Below are 19,407 nucleotides of genomic sequence, written 5' to 3'. Positions count from 1 at the left end.
TGTGTGTTGTGTGAAGAAATACTTCCTTTTGTTTGTTTTAAACCTGCTTCCTGTTAATTTCGTTTGGTGACCCCTAGTTCTTGTGTTATGAGAAGGAGTAAATAACACTTCCTTATTTACTTTCTCCCCACCAGTCTTGATTTTATAGACCTCTATCATGTCCCCCCTCAGTCGTCTCTTTTCCAAGATGAAAAGTCTGAATCTTAATCTCTCCTGATATGGAAGCTGTTCCATGCTCCTAATCATTTGTATTGCCCTTTTCTGAACCTTTTCCAATTCCAGTACATCTTTTTTGAGATGGGGCAACCACATCTGCATGCAGTATTCAAGATGTGGGCGTACCATGGATTTATATAGAGACAATATGACATTTTGTTGTCTCATCTATCCCTTTCTTAATGATTACCAACATACTCTTAGCTTTTTTTGACTGCTGCTACACGCTGAGTGAATGTTTTCAGAGAACTATCCACAATGATGCCAAGATCTCTCTTGAGTGGTATCTGCTAATTTAGACCCCATCATTTAATATGTATAGTTGGGATTATGTTTTCCAATGTGATTTGTTTGCATTTATAAACAATGAATCTCATCTGCCATTTTGTTGCCCCGTCACCCAATTGTTGCTCTCCTCTGATCTCTCCAATTTATTCACATCTTTCCTAAAGTGTGGCACCCAGAACTGGACACTACTCTAGCTCAGTGCCGAGTAGAGCAGCACAATTACTTACCATGTCTTACATACGACATTCCTGTTAATACACCCCAGAATGATATAAGCCTTTTTTGCAACTGCAGCCATTGTTGATTTTTTCAATCTGTGATCCACTATAATTCCCAGTTACTTTTCATCAGAACTACTGCTAGTTATTTGCCATTTTGTATTTGTCATTTGATTTTTTTCCTTCCTAAGTGTGGTACTTCGCACTTATCTTTATTGAATTTCATCTTGTTGATTTCAGTGCAATTCTCTAATTTTTCAAGGTTGGTTTTGAATTCTAATCCTGTTCCCCCAAGTGCTTGCAACCCCTCCCAGCTTGTTAAAAGAAAAGGAGTACTTGTGGCACCTTAGAGACTAACAAATTTATTTGAGCATAAGCTTTCGTGAGCTACAGCTCACTTCATCATGCATCCGATGAAGTGAGCTGTAGCTCACGAAAGCTTATGCTCAAATAAATTTGTTAGTCTCTAAGGTGCCACAAGTACTCCTTTTCTTTTTGCGAATACAGACTAACACAGCTGCTACTCTGATCCCAGCTTGTTGTCATCCTCAGTAATAAAAATATTGAATAGTACCAGACTCAGGGCTGCAGGATCCCTGGAGATATGCCCTCCCAGCTTGAGTATAGTCTTTCAACCAGTTATGCTCTCACCTTATAGCAATTTCATATAGACTACATTTCTTGAGTTTGCTTATGAGAATGTTGTGGTAACTGTGTCAAAAGCCTTATTAAAATTAAGATGCATCAGATACAGGTTCCCCTGATTCACTAAACCAGTAATCCTGTGAAAGAAGGAAATTAGGTTGATTTGGCATGATTTGTTCTTGACAAATTCATGCTGTCTGTTCCTTATAACCCTCATATCCCCTAAGTGTTTACGAATTGTTTAATAATTTGTCCCAGGTACTGAAGTTAGTCTGTCTGGTCTATAATTCCCCGGGTCCTCTTTGTTCCCTTTTTTAACAATAAGTACTCTGCTTGCCTTTCTCCAGTCCTTTGGGACCTCACCCATCCTCCTTGAGTTCTGAGATAATAATTGCTAACTGTTTCAAGATGGCTTCAGCTAGTTACTTAAGCTCTTTAGGATGAATTTCTTCTAGCCCTGTTGAATTTAATACATCTAACTAGTACAAATATTCTTTAACCTGATCTTTCCGTATTTTGGCTTGCATTCTTCCCTTCTCGTCGATAATATTACTTGTATTGAGTATCTGATTACTACTCTTCTTTTTAGTGAAGACTGAAGCAGAATAGGCATTAAACACCTTAGCCTTCCAAATGTCATCTTTTATTTGGTCTCCTTCCCCACTGTTCTGTTCTTTCGTCTTTCTCTTGCTCTAAATGTATATGAAGAGCTGCCTCTTATTACCTTTTATGTCCCTTACTAGTTGTCATTTATTTTGTGCTTTAACCTTTCTGAATTTGTTCGTACTTGCTTGTGCTATTCTTTTGTACTCCTGAGCAATTTGTCCATGTTTTCACTTTTTGTAGGATTCATTTTTGATTTTTCAGATCATTAAAAAGCTCCTAATGGGGAAACATTGGCCTCTTACTATACTTCCTATCTTCCTTTGAATCAGGATAGTTTGCCATTCTGCCTTTAATGTTGTGTCCTCCAGAAGTTGCCAACTCTCCTACATCCCTTAGATTTTCTTCCCTTGGGACCCTGTCTTCCAGTTCTCTGTATTTGTTAGTCTTCTTTTTGAAGTCCACCCCCTTATTCTGCTGCTCTCACTCCTTCCTTTCCGTAGAATCGTGAAATATATCATTTTATGATCACTTTCACCCATGTGGGCATCCCACCAAGTCTCTGTGATGCCAATTAAATAATAATTTAGCTTAGATACTAGTACTATGCCATGATCTGTTTTAAATGTTGTTGTGAAACTTTTCTAAATCAACATTTGATATTGTGTTAGAAAACTGAATTTGATACACTTGTAAGTCTGACTCCAACTTTGTTAGCACAAATAAAACCAGTGTCCTATTTCCAGTGCTAGCACTTCTGATCCACCAACAGCAAACATTAAGCCAACGCCTGTTGTGTCAACTCCAAGTAAAGTGACTGCTACTGCCATACCTGGGAGTAAATCTACTCCAAGAGCAAGTATCCGTCCAATGGTTACTCCTGCTACAGTTACAAATCCAACCACTACTCCAACAGCCACAGTTATGCCTACAACACAGGTGGAAACCCAAGAAGGTAAGTGTTCTAAATAAAGGACAACTATCTAAATTAAACTAACCTTAAAAGGACACCTCTACTTGAAATCTAGTCAATTTCAGAGTTAAATATAATGTCTGGTATTCTACCTGACCTTGAATCCCCTTGCTAATTTGTTGTGCTTTTACAGTTTTTACAGCTTTAAATCAGTTAACAGGTCATACATGAGAAACATTAAATCTCACTATCCACTGCTTTCTCAAGTGAAAAGTAATGTGAACTGTACTAGATAATGATAAGCCAATTAAAATGTGCTACCATTTGCTTTCCAGCTATGCAGTCAGAAGGACCAGTCGAGCATGTTCCAGTCTTTGGAAGCACAAGTGGATCTGTACGCTCCACCAGTCCTAATGTCCAGACATCTCTCTCTCAACCCATCTTAACTGTTCAGCAACAGACTCAAGCTACAGCTTTTGTGCAGCCCACTCAGCAAAGTCATCCTCAGATCGAGCCAGCGACTCAAGAGCCACCCCCGACCATTGTGGAGGTCGTACAGAGCTCACAAATAGAAAGGCCCTCCACTTCCACAGCAGTGTTTGGTACAGGTTGGTTTCATTCTCTAAATAAACATAAAGGGCCTAATCTCATGGTGTGTCCAAACCATTACAGATCCTCATTGAATCAGGCCATAATGCATATAATAGCAGCTGAAGGCTTTGTGTGCAAATTGTGGGGTAGGCTTTCAAAAAGACTGAGGTCTGGCCTACCTTCTTGCACCTGCCAAAGTATACCGTTTAAAAACTGTGACTTAGTACACTTCTAAAAGGTATCCTAGATGAAACAAGAAGTGAATGTTCAAATGTCTATTCAAACTAGTGCTGGATGTTAAATTTTGTTCGCTACAGAAAAAAGCAGGATCTCCCCTCATGCGCGCCTCTATTTCCTCGATCTTGCTTTGGTATGAGGATTCAGAGTTTAATATAAAGGTTTGGCTTGAAACTTTATAAATGACTACTGTAGGAAAGCAAACTAAATCAACTGAACTGAACACATATTCTGTGATTGTACGTGTACTTGCTTCAAACCCATTTAGGCCTTAGATGGCAATTTTTAAAAAAATTAGATCTTACTGCTACACTGAGCACCTATCGTTATAGATGCTCCTGTTATTTGCAAAATTTATCCCCAAAAGTACCCCTTGTGGCTATTTTTAATTGCCTTTGCTGGTGCCTACGGAAATGTTAGCAACCATGTTCTGTCAGGAACAAAACTCCTGAAAAACGAACAAAAGAGCTGAAGCAAATAGAATGAGTTCAGTTGTGCCCTTAAGCTTAGATCTGGGTTCTGATGGACTTTGAATAGGGGCCAGTTTCACAGAGGGGAGCCTGCAGCTCAGAAAGCTCTGCTGCCAGTCCCAGTGTGTGCAACCCCAGGAGCAAACCGCAAGACACTCCTATCCAAGTGCTAGGGTTGAGTATAGAGCAAGAGGCAGTCTCTCAGAGAGGAAGCTGAAATTATCTGCGTTTCTGCCAGTTTACTAAACCCTCTTTGTGTGCCATAATGCTCTTGAAAATAACACTGAGGACTCTTTCAAGTTTCAGCTACCCCAAGTTCTTCCTTGCCCAAGCGTCCACGAGAGGAGGAAGAGGATAGCACAGTAGAAAACTCGGAACAAATTTCAGAGGAAACAGTGGATATACCTCTTCCAAAGAAACTGAGAAGCATACAGAGAGTTGGACCTGAGGTTTGTAAGAATGGCAATACTTCCAGTGAATTATGTTGCCCCGTCCAGGATTTGAGATTGGAATAAGCTTTTGATGAGGAAACTGAAACAGGATCCTGTTGCAAAAACTTTTAAAATTCTGTTGCTGGCAAAGTCGGTCACCTTTTGTGAAAATGGTGATTGACAAACTCGTTACCAGTGGTTCTCAACCAGGGGTCCGAGGTCCCCTTGGGGTGGGGGTGGGGGGTGGCCGTGAGCAGGTGTTGGAGGGGTCCACTAAGCAGGGCTGGCGCGACACTTGCTGGGGCCCAAGGCAGAAAGCCAAAGCTCCACCTCATTGGGCTGAGCTTGAAGCTCCAGCTTCATGGGGGCCCCAGGCAATTGCCCTGCTTGCTACTCCCTAACGCTGCCCCTGGCTTTTATATGTAGAAAACCAGTTTTTGTGGTGCAGGTGGGCCATGGAGTTTTTACAGCATGTTGAGGGGGGCCTCGGAAAGAAAAAGGTAGCAAACCCTTGCTCTATACCATTAGAATAGCCTACATCTTGAACTTCCAACTAAAGCAAAAGTTATAGCGTTTAATGGTAGGGGCTTTGTGTTAAATAGTAGAATTTTTATTAGTTTAAGGGGAACACTGTTAACTTGAAATCCATGCAGTCGAGCTTAGCAGTATTTTGAATAGGCCTGAAAGGAGTGAGGTGGGTGTCAGGAAGGCAGGAGATGCAGAAATTGAAAATGAGCAATAAGCCCCTGGGCAAGAGTTTTAGCAGTGTGGATAGAAAGAGGGCCAGGTCTTTGAGTTATGGAGAAAGAAGCAGCAATATTTGGACATGGTCTGAATATTCAGATGTAGCGAGAAAACAGAGTTTCGTATGACACCTATGAGGAGATGTCAGAAAAGCAGAAATATGAGGTTGGATGGAGAGAGGCTAGTCAGCAGTCTCAAGGTAGGTATTGGGCATTGGTGTAGAAATGGTAATTAAAATTGTCTGTCTGACTGGCTCTCTTATTATGAAAAATATATGGTTTTTCAGGAGGAAGTCACGGCAGAAGAAAGCACTGATGGTGAGGTAGAAACTCAAATTTACAATCAAGATTCTCAAGACTCCATTGGAGAAGTAAGCAAAAAAAAATTAATTTTAATTGTAGCATGAACAGCCCTTCCGTGCAAATACCACTTTGGTATTTTAACAATTGCTGCAGTTAACATTGTATATCAATCTAGTCATTATTAGAAAAGCATTTGTTGATGGTAACATCTTTGTGAAATGTCAGTCATAATTTAGAGATTTGTAATGGAAATCAGTTTGTAAAGATTATAACAATTTTTAGGGCTAGAAGTTTCATTCAGTGTATATTTAATTTTGATTGTGATTTTCACATACCTCCATAGATAGTACTTCACATTTTCAAAGAAATATATAAACATTAAGTACTACCACTGAATTATGTAGTAATTTTACTTACGGGGGAAACTGAGACATAGGGATTAAAGGAGTCAACATCAGAGCCAGGATTGGAGTTTGAGAGTTGTAAATTCTTAAATTTCTTGTTTTGTTCCCACAGACTACACTTCTGTGGGAACAAAGAAAGAAATTTAAGAATTTATGGCTTTATGTTGCAGAAAGATTCTGTGACAAATTGTTGAGCAGGTTTCAATCAGCAAGGAACTGGGATGGATCATAAGAGTGTAGGCAATGTCAGTAGTTCTGTTCAGTACCTTAGACTTTCCTTTGTATTTATGAAGGGCCAGATTTTTGGCTCTCCTGAAATAAGTAATTGAAATGTGAAGACAAAAAATTAGAATTAAATTTCTCTTCCTACCGCAAAGAAGTAATTCCATAACTCATACCTGCATCTGTCCTGATCGGACCTTACATTCTGGTAGGGAGTGGATTTTCTCTAACCAGTGGAGAATACTGTGTCCCTAAAATCAGGGGGGTTTTTCTGTAACTTTACACATACAAAAGATGCTCAGAGGTTGACTCTCATTTAACCCCCAGATATCTCTACCTCCAAACATCTTTGAATGACCTATTCTAGAACTCAAACATGATTACTGCAGTCCAGTTAATTCTATTGCTGAGCAATCAAATACAAAGGAACCAAGTCACTTAGTATGCAGAAATATCTAGAACTAGTTCTTGCACTTAACAGTCATGGGTGCTGAAATGTGAAAAAAATATTCTCAATCCAAAAAAAAAAAGGTGATTTCCAGTATCTGAAAACAGATGACTATTATCTGAACATCTTTATCCAGATTTAACAGTTCTTGTTCAAATTCTTTGAGGATTTTAATAAGCTGCAGTTTTTGCTGAATCAAACTAGAATGATGTACAACCTTTTTAATAACTTTTTGTAGCTAGCTAGCCAAGTGATGGACCTAAAGGGTTTCATTCAGTCTGGAGTAGCAGCAGAGAAGCCTAGAGATCTCTCTTTCATATCAATGGAAAACTAACTTTGCCCAAGGTCCCGGCTACATTTAATCTTTTTTTAGATGGGTGTGAAACTGGTTAGTGGCATGGTCAAATCCAGCCATAGTTTGTGTCCGCACACAACTTGATTAATACTCTGTTAATATCTGTGACAACTAATGTTTTTCCATTTCCAGCAACAGATTCTGCTTCTGCTCTGAATGTCATCTCACCACCAGTTGGGCATACTACTCTTTTGCATGTTGATGGGCTCCTCTAACAGAGCTGTTGTAACTGATCTGGCCAGTTCTCCTTTCTCACAGCTGTATGTGTATTAGGGTACACCAGCGTACATTACACACATGCTTCCAGCAAGGCTATATTTACATATTCTCTGGGCACTTCTCCTTGTTCAAGCACTATGCCCAGACTGTCCCAGAACGCATCAATACAAACACAATTACCATCTTTGGTAGGTGTGAATTCATGTAATTGCATGGTTTGTGGACCCAACAAAAAGCAGCTGAGTGGACACAACAAAAATGTGATTGTTGCAACCAGTTAAGATGAGCATCACAAACAGATTACAACAACACAGATGTAGTGTAGAGTGGACCCAAATCTGATCTAGGTACTGAACCGCGAGTGGTGACATAGCTGCTTTTAGCAGCACTTGTGGAGGGATTTAAAAGTTAAACAGAATTGCAAATTGACTTAATATCTCCTGTGGCAAACATTTTTAAAAACACACACATGAAGTATCACTTTTATTTTAGTAACTTTCCTTTACCTTTTAAAGGGGGTTACCCAGGGAGAGTACGCTCCCATGGAAGATAGTGAAGAAACCTCTCAGTCCCTCCCAATAGATCTTGGACCTCTTCAGTCCGATCAACAGAATACCTCGTCATCCCAGGATGGTCAGTCCAAGAGAGATGATGTCATTGTGATTGACAGCGATGACGAAGAGGATGATGATGAGGAAAATGAAGGCGAGCAAGAAGTATGTCTGGCTTATTTGTAGTTTGTGATCATCAATATCTTTGTGCAAATAAACAGCTCGTCCTGCGGGTGGCTACCAAAAAGCAATTAAAATGGTTTCTTATTTTTTTTTAAAGACGAACTCACGATTTACAAATGTCTGCTGTTTAACAGTAAATATAGAAAAGCATATGCACTCCTAGAAGCTCTGTGCACCCATTTACCTGGCTATGAGCGGAAGTAAAACAACACATTTTTTTCATTGATGCAGGAAGAACTAAGCACACAATTCCTGTTAATAGGAATTCTGCAGTTATTCATATAGCTGGACATTTAAACTTATTTACTCAACTTAGCTTGATTTTTGAACTGTTGCGAAGTTGACTGAAGCACTCATTTATATAATGAAATGCCTCTGCTAGCCAGGGTGTGGAGAGGTTTTCAGCACAGAAATAATTCTGAAATAACTTTTTAAAAAAAAATTCCTTTCCTTAAGTAAAATCCTCAGTATTTCTTGCTTCACAAAAAAATAAATAAATAAACCAATCCCACAGAATATATCACACTGACATTACCAAATACCTTGAGTTTTTCTGTTATTAATGTAACTTATTTATACAGATAAAACCTCTCTAGTCCCTCAGGACCTGCCTGGTGCCGAACCACAGGAGGTCAATGCAGAGTGCCAGTGGGTATCCATAGGCGTGGGAAGTAGGGGTATGGGGAGTGCTGCAGTACTCCCAGGCTTTGCGCCCAGCATGGCCCCCCCATCCGGGGATTCCGCTGTCACCCGGGGTCCCAGCCACTAGCCCTTCCGCCTAGGGGCTCCGATGCTCGCCCCAAGTCCCAGACGCCAGCCCCTCGCCTGGGGTCCCAGCCACGGCTCCAGTTCCTCCCCCTCCCTCCCGGTGCTTGAATGCTGCGAATCAGCTGTTTGCAGTGCTCCGGAAGCACTGGGAGGGAGGAGGAGGAGTTGGTAAGTGCGGGGCCACCAGCGCATGGGGGGAGAGGGAGGAGCTTGGCACCAGTGGATGCTCTGCACCCACTAATTTTTCCCCATGGGTGCTTCAGCCCTGGAGCACCCACGGAGTCGGCACCTATGCCGGACCACGGAGTGCCGGATTAGAGAGATTCAACCTGTATTAACACAGTGCCCTGAGACCCCAGTTAGAATCCTGGCCTCAAGATGCCAGATGCTGTACAAACATATACAATGAGAGAACTAGCTTGAAGCAGGCATATTTTAATTAGTCACTGTATAAACTTTCTCATGCATCTTTTCATTGCACATTACTGCAGGTGACAATAAAATTTTTCACTTGACCTACAACAACATTTGAAGTTTGTATATGCCTACAAATGAATTCTTAACATCTCTAGAAAGAGACCTTTAGAGAAAATCTGTCTATTCATAGCACACTATAAAATGATTTAGCCATTCTCTAAAATGGCGATAATGTTAGTAACCTCCTTTGTAAAGGGCTTTGAGATCTATAGTTGAAAAGTACTGTATAAGAGCTAGATGTTATCCTTTTGAGCTTTTCCTAAAGCTGTGTACGTTACATTTGTAGGATTATGAAGATGAGGAAGAGGAGGATGAAGATGATGATGAAGATACAGGAATGGGGGATGAAGGTGATGATAGTAATGAAGGAACCGGGAGTGCTGATGGAAATGATGGATATGAAGCAGATGATGCTGAGGTAAGAGTAGCAACCTTTTGTAGGCATATGCGATCTCCTGAGGTAATTGTGATGTTATAGCTTGTTCCTATTGTAATCCACATGTTGAGAAAGGAAAATCTTAATTTGAGTTGATTCAAGTAGATTGGATTTTGTGGTTAGGTGATAAATATAGTTCATGTTGCAACTGGTTTTCTTCTTGAGTAAAAAAACTTTTCGATGTGTGGAAAGGTTGGATAATACAAAGTACAGGACACAGCATAAGCTTTGTAATACTAGACTATGGTAGCTGTGAAGCTAGCCAAGTGTAACTCTTAACAACAAATGTTTATTAGTTGAAACATATTGAACAAACGATATTTTGATATAGGTAGGTTTTAAAACTTGAGTAAATGTATGCATAGTTGTTCTTTATAACTATGTACAGTATATAAAATTTCTTAAGTTTTCACAGATATCATCTTTCCTATATTAGGTTTTTCTGTTCTCTTTCAATTATTGGCCTGGGTGGGGTTTTGCACTGAATCACTGTTTTATGAATTTTTAGGGTGCTGATGGTACAGATCCTTGTACAGAAACTGAAGAGAGCATGGGAGGTGGAGAAAGCAACCAGAGAGCAGCAGACTCTCAAAACAGTGGTACAATTAATCTCTATCTCTACAGTCTCTGGTTATGAGGGGAGACATGTGCAAGCCTTTTGAGTTCTTTCTGTTAAAACATGTATTTTTGAATTTGAGGTGGAAAAGATAGGTTTACAGGAGCCTACAGGGGTGTGCTCCAGTAAAATTCCATAAGCTAAGTAGCACTGGGTATATTCAATATTTGTATGGAAAACATTACTTGCAGAAAGAGCTGTTGATTCAGTAAGTGATCCTCTTCCCTCTGAGTCATTGGTGAACAATTGCCTATCATGGTGCTAATTGGTTCTTTAACTTGTAGACATGCTGTCTTTCAAATGACTTTTTAAATCCGGACACTGTTCAGTTGTCATTGTTGGTCAATTACTGCTTTTTGCAAGCGTAGAAATGTCTGCTATAGCATGTTAATCTGATTTTCAATTTTGGTATACGTTCTGTAAGTTTTTATTACAGCTTCATCTCAAACTACTCATGCTTCAGGATTGATTCCATTTGTGTGGTGGGTGAAGTGACCCCATATTCTCTATAAAGTATTACAGTGTACATCAATTTTTTAAAGGTGTCATACTTTTGTCATTGCAACTAGAGTACTGCCTGAATTACTCTGGTCATAGATTTCTGGAGTACAGTGTTTTTATTGTGTGATATTTCCTTGCATTTTAGGCGAAGGAAGCACAAGTGCTCCAGAGTCAACTTTCTCTCATGAAAGTTCAAGAGAACAGCAGCCAACATCTGCCTCAGAGAGGCAGGCTCCTCGGCCACCTCAGTCACCACGCAGACCACCACATCCTCTACCCCCACGACTGACTATTCATGCTCCACCCCAGGAACTGGGACCACCAGTACAGGTAGGAGATTACTCAACGCTTTAGAAAATTAAGGAAACTACTTAATTATGTAGCTTTTTGTAAATTATACCAGCACTGTTTCAGTTAATACTTGTCAGTATTTCCACTCTAAAAGCAGTTTTTGAGAAGGTTATAACTCAGCAGGATCTGGCTCAGATTTTTATTAAATATTCTTTGTGCAGATGCAGGTGTGGCATAAAGAAACTCCCACTGTCTTCTCAGCTAACCTTTTTGTGCCTAATGCCTCACATGTGAGCTGTATGTGACACTTTAAGATTCTACAGAATTTTAAGCTTTCATTTAAAAAAAGAAAAGGAGTACTTGCGGCACCTTAGAGACTAACAAATTTATTTGAGCATAAGCTTTCGTGAGCTACAGCTCACTTCATCGGATGCTGTCGCTCATGAAAGCTTATGCTCAAATAAATTTGTTAGTCTCTAAGGTGCCGCGAGTACTCCTTTTCTTTTTGCAGATACACACTAACACGGCTGCTACTCTGAAACCTGTCATTTAAAAAAAGAAAGTTTTACCCTTATGGTTGCAAAAAGAAACCTCCTGATTGTGAGCTAATTCTTTATAGCCCCCTTGTTCTGAGGGGTGTGCACTGTTCCAATTTATTTCTATGGGGTGTTTATCTCTGAACCCTTATGACAGGTTACATGTCAACATTGTTAACTATTCCACTTTACCAGAAACTTCAGCTAACATGTTTATATTTCCTGGTTGGACCCGGCTGTGGGTAAGGAAGGTTGGAAAATGGATGTTTTTAAAAGCATAGTGCTACACAGATGAGTCCTACAGTGTCACAAGATCTCTCCTTGATTTTCAGTGCATGAGCTCACCGCATGCATGAGGTGTGGAAAATGTTGCTGCTAGTGAGAACAGAGACAATGATTTCCCCGGCATCATCATCTCTTAGAAATCAGGGTTCTTCTCCTCAGTGTAGCCTGATGGGCAGCTGAATTGGAAACACAAGCAGAGTGGGAAGAGGAGCAAGACCTGTGCTCAGCTAGGTACATATAACACCTTCCAAATTTCAAATAATTTCTGCCCCAAGAAAGAACAGATAAAAAAGAAGAGTGGAGAAAAAATAAAGACCAAAAAAACAAAAAGTGCAGAGAGAAAAAAGTAGCACACAAGGAAAGATGGGATAAAAGAGGTGGGATAGGTAGGAGAATGGGGAAAGAATGGAGAAAGAAGACAACAGCATTCATGGTTGGAAGTTGAAGCTAGACAAATTCAGGCTGGAAATAAGGCATACGTTTTTAATGGTAAGAGTAATTCATCATTGGAACCATTTACCAATAGTTGTGGTGCAGTCTCCATCACTAGCAATTTTTAAGTCAAGATTTAATTTTTTTAAAGCTATGCTTTAGGAATTATTTTGAGGAAATTCTGTGTCCTGTGTTATACACAGCAGATAGATGATCATAATGGTCCTTTCTGGCCTTGGAATCTATGAATCTGTATGGGACCTTGCATATTTTATTACACTGAGAAATGTTGAATGCAGCTGTCAGTAGACTTCTATTCAGTCTGCCTTAACTAGGTCTCCTTGAGAGTTGGTCTGCACTGTTGCCTGATTGGTTTGAGAATTTGTTAAGTGGTGAGCTGTGCTGAGCATGCTTCCTCCACAGTCCAGGGAGCACCAAGAGAGAGTTGAAGAATGAATGCCAGAAGTTTTGACAGTTCCGTGCTCAGAACTTGAAATTTTTTAAGTTTTTTTTTTTAGGGGGAAAAATTAAACTGACCTTAATAGTTCTAACTTAAACACAATTATAATCGTTCATAGATTTTTCATTTGGTTTGTTGTGCTCTTTCAAGATATTATAGTATGGTTTATAACATTGTGTTTATTTTCCAAAGACCTTTCTGTGTTTGATGAAGTGCACAAAAAAACCCTTTGAGCCCTTTTCACTAAATGCTGAACCATTTGTTTAGACTGCACTAAAATTGTGTCTTGTGAAAATGATTTAAATGTCATTGTACTGCAACACCCCCCTCACACACTCACTATTTCCTCTTTACTTAGAAAGAGTTCCTATATTAATTTTTCCCCCTTTTTGGTGTAACATTGCCCCATTTTGTAAATTAGTTGCTTCTGTCTGATTCAGGATTGTTTTAAGTATAGGAATTAAGTGCATGATTAAATATATCTGGAATATGGCTTTCACTAATAAAAATATGCTGGCTGGTTTTGTTAATCAAGTCATGCTTTTGGTAGAAAGCCAAAAGAATTTCTTTATTTATCATTTATCACTAAACTTTATTCCTGAAGATATTTGCATATGGCTAGACTCCCCAGGAAACATTTATACTACTTTATTCCTCCTTTTACCATAAAGAGAATCCAGATGACTCGGAGACAGTCAGTGGGACGTGGGCTTCAACTAACTCCTGGTATAGGGGGCATGGTAAGTAAATGGCAGACTGCTCCTAAAAAGCCTTGAATGAGAGAGCACTCTGAACTTTGTAGTCTTATAACACTACAAGAGCAGTAAAGAATTCCTTGGCTGTTTGTGTAAGCTTGCAGATAGTTTAATCAAGCGGTGGTTTTTCATGTTAATGGTACTTCCATCCTTTAACTTATTCCAAATGTGAATACCGGGCAAGGTATATTAAGTATAAGATGAAGCTAAAAACTCTTAAGAATCTGGGTCAGTTTAGACACAGCCAATATTTATTACTATTTTTTAGGAATCAATCTTTTAAAATTCTTTTTTATTTTCACATGGGTTCCCTTCACACTGTTGACTAGACAAATAGTGGTTAAAGCTGTTAGTCTATTTTTTTGGGAGGGAACAACCTTTGTAGATGAGTTTTATTTAGAAGCAAGCAGAGTAGGAATAATGAATATATTTTAGCTTCTGATCTTAATATTTTTTTCAGCAGCAACACTTTTTTGATGATGAGGACAGGACAGTTCCAAGCACCCCAACTCTTGTGGTACCACATCGTACAGATGGATTTGCAGAAGCAATTCAGTACGTAGAAGTCGTAACAAAAGCAAGTGCTATTGTGTATTTCCGTTTTACTAACAGTTGAATGGTTCTTTGCTTAAAGGTAAATGGAAATAAAATGATTTAGTGATTGTGTAGTAAGATACTAAATAGCATTCCATCTACTAGATGGGTAAGAGAGAGAGTCACAAATATTGAATTGTTTGAACCATACATCATAAAATGGAGTTCAGAAAAGTAAGCACATTCCAATCTAGCAAAACCTATTTGTTTAAAAAGTCATACAGTTAAATTACTAGGGCAACAGTGGGTTATCGTGTTTCTTTGAGCTCCTCTTTTGCACATTCACATTAGTGCTATAAGTGACAAAAGCATGTTTTCTCAATGTTGACTATGAAGATCAGTTAAAATATACACAGCAAGCTGCTGTGGAGAATTAGTTGTGTAAAGCCATAGGAGCTATTTAGGTTTCAGAGTAACAGCCGTGTTAGTCTGTATTCGCAAAAAGAAAAGGAGTACTTGTGGCACCTTAGAGACTAACCAATTTATTTGAGCATGAGCTTTCGTGAGCTTCAGCTCACTTCATCAGATGCATAGCTATTTAAACGTTACAAAAAGAAAAGGAGTACTTGTGGCACCTTAGAGACTAACCAATTTATTTGAGCATAAAGCTTTCGTGAGCTACAGCTCACTTCATCGGATGCATCATCAGTATGCTCAAATAAATTGGTTAGTCTCTAAGGTGCCACAAGTACTCCTTTTCTTTTTGCGAATACAGACTAACACGGCTGTTACTCTGAAACCTGTCATTAAACATTACAGTATTCATTGAAAGTGATTTTATTATTTTCTTACTAGTGGAGTATTTTTTGACCATATCATTTTGACGCAGATGTAATGGAGTAACTAATTACTTTGGATAATGCTGATAAAATTAAGTGTTATCTTTGCTTGGCTACTAATCTTATTCGTATAATCGATAATTTGTTTTCCTTATTCAATTAAATTAATTTTATTATAGTTTTTAGTTTATTAAACAGTTTTTACAGCACATTCTGCATCTTTGTAGTTCCCCCCAGGTTGCGGGAGTTCCCAGATTCAGGTTTGGACCTCCAGAAGATATGCCACAGACTAGTTCCAGCCACTCAGATCTTGGCCAGCTTGCATCACAAGGAGGTAAATCTATGTAATACCTTTGTTTTATGTTTGTAAGAAAAAATGGAAACAGCTTGAGAAACTAACCAAGCTTGGGTAATTGTCATCTCCGTTCCAACTATATCCTTGTCTGTGCCTCTGTGTAGTTGTAGGAAGGGTAGAAGAACTAAGGAGGCAGAGAAGATGTTTTGCTTATCTAGCACTGTTAGCTTTGTTATTTGTAACTATATGCAGCTTAATGTAAGGATGCTTGACTGCTTAGGCTTGGAAAGATTAGATTTTTATCAGTAAACATAGGTAAACATCAGTTTTACCATACATACACAAACCAACGAAAAAATATTTTCATTGATGATAACTGACATTAAAAGATAAGCAGCATTTTTCTTACTGAGAACTTAGTTTGTTTTAAGGATGTTTACTTTGTATATTTTGACATGTGATGTTGACAACTTTTTGTGCTTTCATGTTTATAAAGCTTTAACTTTTCTGAATCTTAACATTTACTGTTGTTAAATAATTGCCTTACCCTGCACCTCCATAATTTCCAGCAACTGTGAAAATATAAATTAATATAAATAAAAAGTTGCTTAAATAAACATGGATATTATCTCTTAAAATTATAAAATTAATTCTGCTAAGCCAATGTTTAGCCATTTAGAATAGCATATACAAATATTAGGAAAACTAACACTAACTTAGTGAAGTAGGTAGCTTGTTGAGCCATTGTGTTGTCATGCAGAGACTGCCTGCGTCACCGTATGTGACAAATTGAAATTTGATTTCACTAAAGCAAAATTAAAACACACACAATTTAACAGATGTTTTCAAATTGTACAGCGAACAATTCTCTAGCATGTCTTGATGTGTGGCTCTGTCAATCTTCTCACCATTGGTTCAGGTGTGTCAAGATCTATTGTACTCAGTAGATTAGCCTCGATATCCCACAAGAAAGTTCTTGTTACTGTCACTCTCATGTGTATTGCTGTATCTGGGCCTTCCACGCATAACTTAGGAAACGTTAATCTGTCGCAGAGACCAAATCTCTACTCCCCTATCTTACTTTAAACTATTTCCCAGTTGGATTAGTCTTTGCTTTCAGGAGGGATACTGTTAAGCTGTGCTCTAACTTCATTATTACAAAGCTTATGTAAAGGAATAGGGCTGGCATTGTGTTCTTGAAGGTAGCTGGATAAAGATGAGCCTGAATCTGTGACTGAATATGGTAGCCCATTGAAAATGCTTTCCATTCCTATGAGCTTGAACTTGGGGATGTCCAGCGTCAGTGTTCCTTGTGATCGCAGCTGTTGTGGTAGAGTACAGAAGAGAGCAAGTCTTTGAGATAGATAGGCCCTTGTCCACTATGATGGCGGGCAAGCAATTGCTCGTTCTTGTCCTTGCTGCTGTTGTGCAGCAAGAAGTCTCCCTTCCATGCCTTCCTGGCAGCACAGAAGCAACTGTAAGAGATCTGCTAAACCACTCATTGTAGGGGTGGCAATGAGCAAGGTAGCGGATTGAGAAGAGTCAGAAAAGCAAAACGGAGAGAAGATCAAGAGCTGAGGACAATAATATTTTGTTGAGAAGTACAGCACCATCACTAACGGTATGTCTACACTACGAAATTAGGTCGATTTTATAGAAGTCGATTTTTAGAAATCTATTTTATACAGTCGATTGTGTATGTCCACACTAATCGCATTAAGTCGGCAGAGGGCGTCCTCACTACCGTGGCTAGCATCGACTTATGGAGCGGTGCACTGTGGGTAGCTATCCCACAGTTCCCGCAGTCTCCGCCGACCATTGGAATTCTGGGTTAAGCTCCCAATGCCTGATGGGGCAAAAACATTGTCGCAGGTGGTTTTGGGTACATGTCATCAGTCGCCCCTCTCTCCCTGAAAGCAACAACAGACAATCGTTTCGCGCCTTTTTTCTGTGCAGACACCATACCACGGCAAGCATGGAGCCCGCTCAGGTCAGCTCACCATCACCACTGCTGTTGTGTCCTGGATGCTGCCATCAGCAGACGGTGCAGGACGACTGCTAACCATCATCATCAACTTCCTCTGCAACTCTGCTCTCCTGCTCTTGTAAATGAGTGTCTCAATAGCAAGTTTCTCCATGTTGTCGTCATCCATCGCTTCTGCTGCAACTCTGCTCTCCTGGTGCCATGAATCCACCTTGCAGGTCCTCTCGTCGTTCTGTATAAATATCTATTCTTGTGGCATCCGTTGTCATCCACCGCTTCCGCTACAACTCTGCTCTCCTGCAGACGCCATACCACGGCAAGCATGGAGCCCGCTCAGCTCACCGCTGCTGTTGTGAGCATTGTAAACACTTCACGTATTATCCTGGAGTATATGCAGAACCGGGCTAAGAGACGCTGATTTTGATGAGGACATGGATGCAGACATTCTTGAAAGCACGGGCTGTGGCAATTGGGACATCATGGCGGCAGTGGAACTGATTGATACAGTGGAATACCGATTCTGGGCCCAGCAAACAAGCACAGACTGGTGGGACCGCATAGTGTTGCAGGTATGGGATGATTCACAGTGGCTGTGAAACTTTCGCATGGGTAAAGCCACTTTCCTGGAACTCTGTGAGTTGCTTTCCTCCACCCTGAAGCGCAGGAATACCAAGATGAGAGCTTCCCTGATAGTTGAGAAGTGAGTGGCGATAGCCCCGTGGAAGCTTGCTACGCCTGCTGCTACCAGTCAGTTGGGAATCAGTTTGGAGTGCGCAAATCTACTGTGGGGGTTGCTGTGATCCAAGTAGCCAATGCAATCATTGACGTTCTGTTATCAAGGGTAGTGACTCTGGGAAATGTGCAGGTCATACTGGATGGCTTTGCTGCAATGGGTTTCTCTAACTGTGGTGGGGCAATAGAACACATATCCCTATCTTGCCACCAGACCACCTTGCCAACCAGTACGTAAACCGCAAGGGGTACTTCTCAATGGTGCTGCAAGCACTGGTGGATCACAAGGGACATTTCACCGACATCAATGTGGGATGGCCAGGAAAGGTGCATGACGCTGACATCTTTGGGAACTCAGGGCTGTTCGAGCAGCTGCAAGAAGGGACTTACTTCCCAGACCACAAAATTACTGTTGGGGATGTTGAAATGCCAATAGTTATCCTTGGGGACCCAGCCTAGCCCTTGCTCCCATGGCTCATGAAGCCATACACAGGCAGCCTGGACAGTAGTAAGGAGCAGTTCAACTATAGGTTGAACAAGTGCAGAGTGGAGGTAGAATGTGCCTTTGGATGTTTAAAAGCATGCTGCTGCTGTTTGCTGACTAGGTCAGACCTCTGTGCAACCAACATTCCCATTGTTATTGCTGCTTGCTCCATAATATCTGTGAGAGTAAGGGGGAGATGATGTTTATGGCAGGGTGGGAGGTTGACGCAAATGGCCTGGTTGATTTTGAGCAGCCAGACACCAGGGTGATTAGAAGAGCATAGCAAGGCATGCTGTGCATCAGAGAGGCTTTGAAAACCAGTTTCATGACTGGCCAGGCTTTGGTGTGACAGTTGTGTGTATTTCTACTTGATGCAAACCCGCCGCCTTTGTTGATTTTAATTTCCTGTAAGCCACCAACCCTCCCCCCTTCAAAATAAAGTAACTATTGCTTTGAAACCATGCATTCTTTCTTTATTAATTTAAAAAAATGAGATAATGGACAAGGTAGCCTGGGTAGGGTCGGGGAGGAGGGAAGGACAAGGCCATATTGCTTATTGTAGCCACACTACAAATCAAACTGTTTGAATGACAGCCTTCTGTTGCTTGGGCCATCCTCTGGAGTGGCTGGGTGCCTGGAGCCTCCCGCCCTGCGTTCTTGGGCATCTGGGTGAGGAGGGTATGGAACTTGGGGAGGAGCTCAGGCAGTTGTACAGTGGATGCTGCAGGGGTCTGTGCTTTTGTTGGCTTTTCTGCAGCTGCACCAGACGCTTCATCCTGCCCGTTTGCTCCCCCATGAGCCTTAGCATCGCCTCCTGCCTCTGCTCTTCACGCTCACTTAATGCTTTCCTAGCCTCTAATACTGAATGCCTTCATGCATTCAGCTGTGCCCTATCAGTATGGGAGGACTGCATGAGCTTGGAAAACATGTCATCGTGAGTGC

At 40.4% G+C, this 19,407-nt stretch overlaps 1 protein-coding gene across 2 annotated transcripts in view; it reads left to right on the top strand.

Moving 5' to 3' along the window:
- Positions 1–19,407, top strand: part of TPR (translocated promoter region, nuclear basket protein) — a 71,917-nt gene that overhangs the window by 44,125 nt on the left and 8,385 nt on the right. The window contains exons 36-46 of one of the 2 annotated variants that reach the window (XM_048862573.2): positions 2,717–2,925; positions 3,219–3,491; positions 4,482–4,630; positions 5,643–5,726; positions 7,822–8,022; positions 9,572–9,703; positions 10,230–10,320; positions 10,984–11,168; positions 13,514–13,582; positions 14,061–14,152; positions 15,198–15,304. In XM_048862573.2, the coding sequence (XP_048718530.2) occupies positions 2,717–2,925; positions 3,219–3,491; positions 4,482–4,630; positions 5,643–5,726; positions 7,822–8,022; positions 9,572–9,703; positions 10,230–10,320; positions 10,984–11,168; positions 13,514–13,582; positions 14,061–14,152; positions 15,198–15,304 (1,592 nt within the window). Of the gene's footprint in view, positions 1–2,716; positions 2,926–3,218; positions 3,492–4,481; positions 4,631–5,642; positions 5,727–7,821; positions 8,023–9,571; positions 9,704–10,229; positions 10,321–10,983; positions 11,169–13,513; positions 13,583–14,057; positions 14,153–15,197; positions 15,305–19,407 lie in introns of both variants that reach the window. The other variant, XM_048862572.2, reaches the window with a different exon arrangement.

The sequence above is a fragment of the Caretta caretta genome, chromosome 8 (genome assembly GCF_965140235.1).
Source record: "Caretta caretta isolate rCarCar2 chromosome 8, rCarCar1.hap1, whole genome shotgun sequence".
NCBI classification, from domain to species: domain Eukaryota; kingdom Metazoa; phylum Chordata; order Testudines; family Cheloniidae; genus Caretta; species Caretta caretta.
Note: the sequence above shows the minus strand (reverse complement) of the source record. Positions and strands in the feature narration are given on the sequence as shown.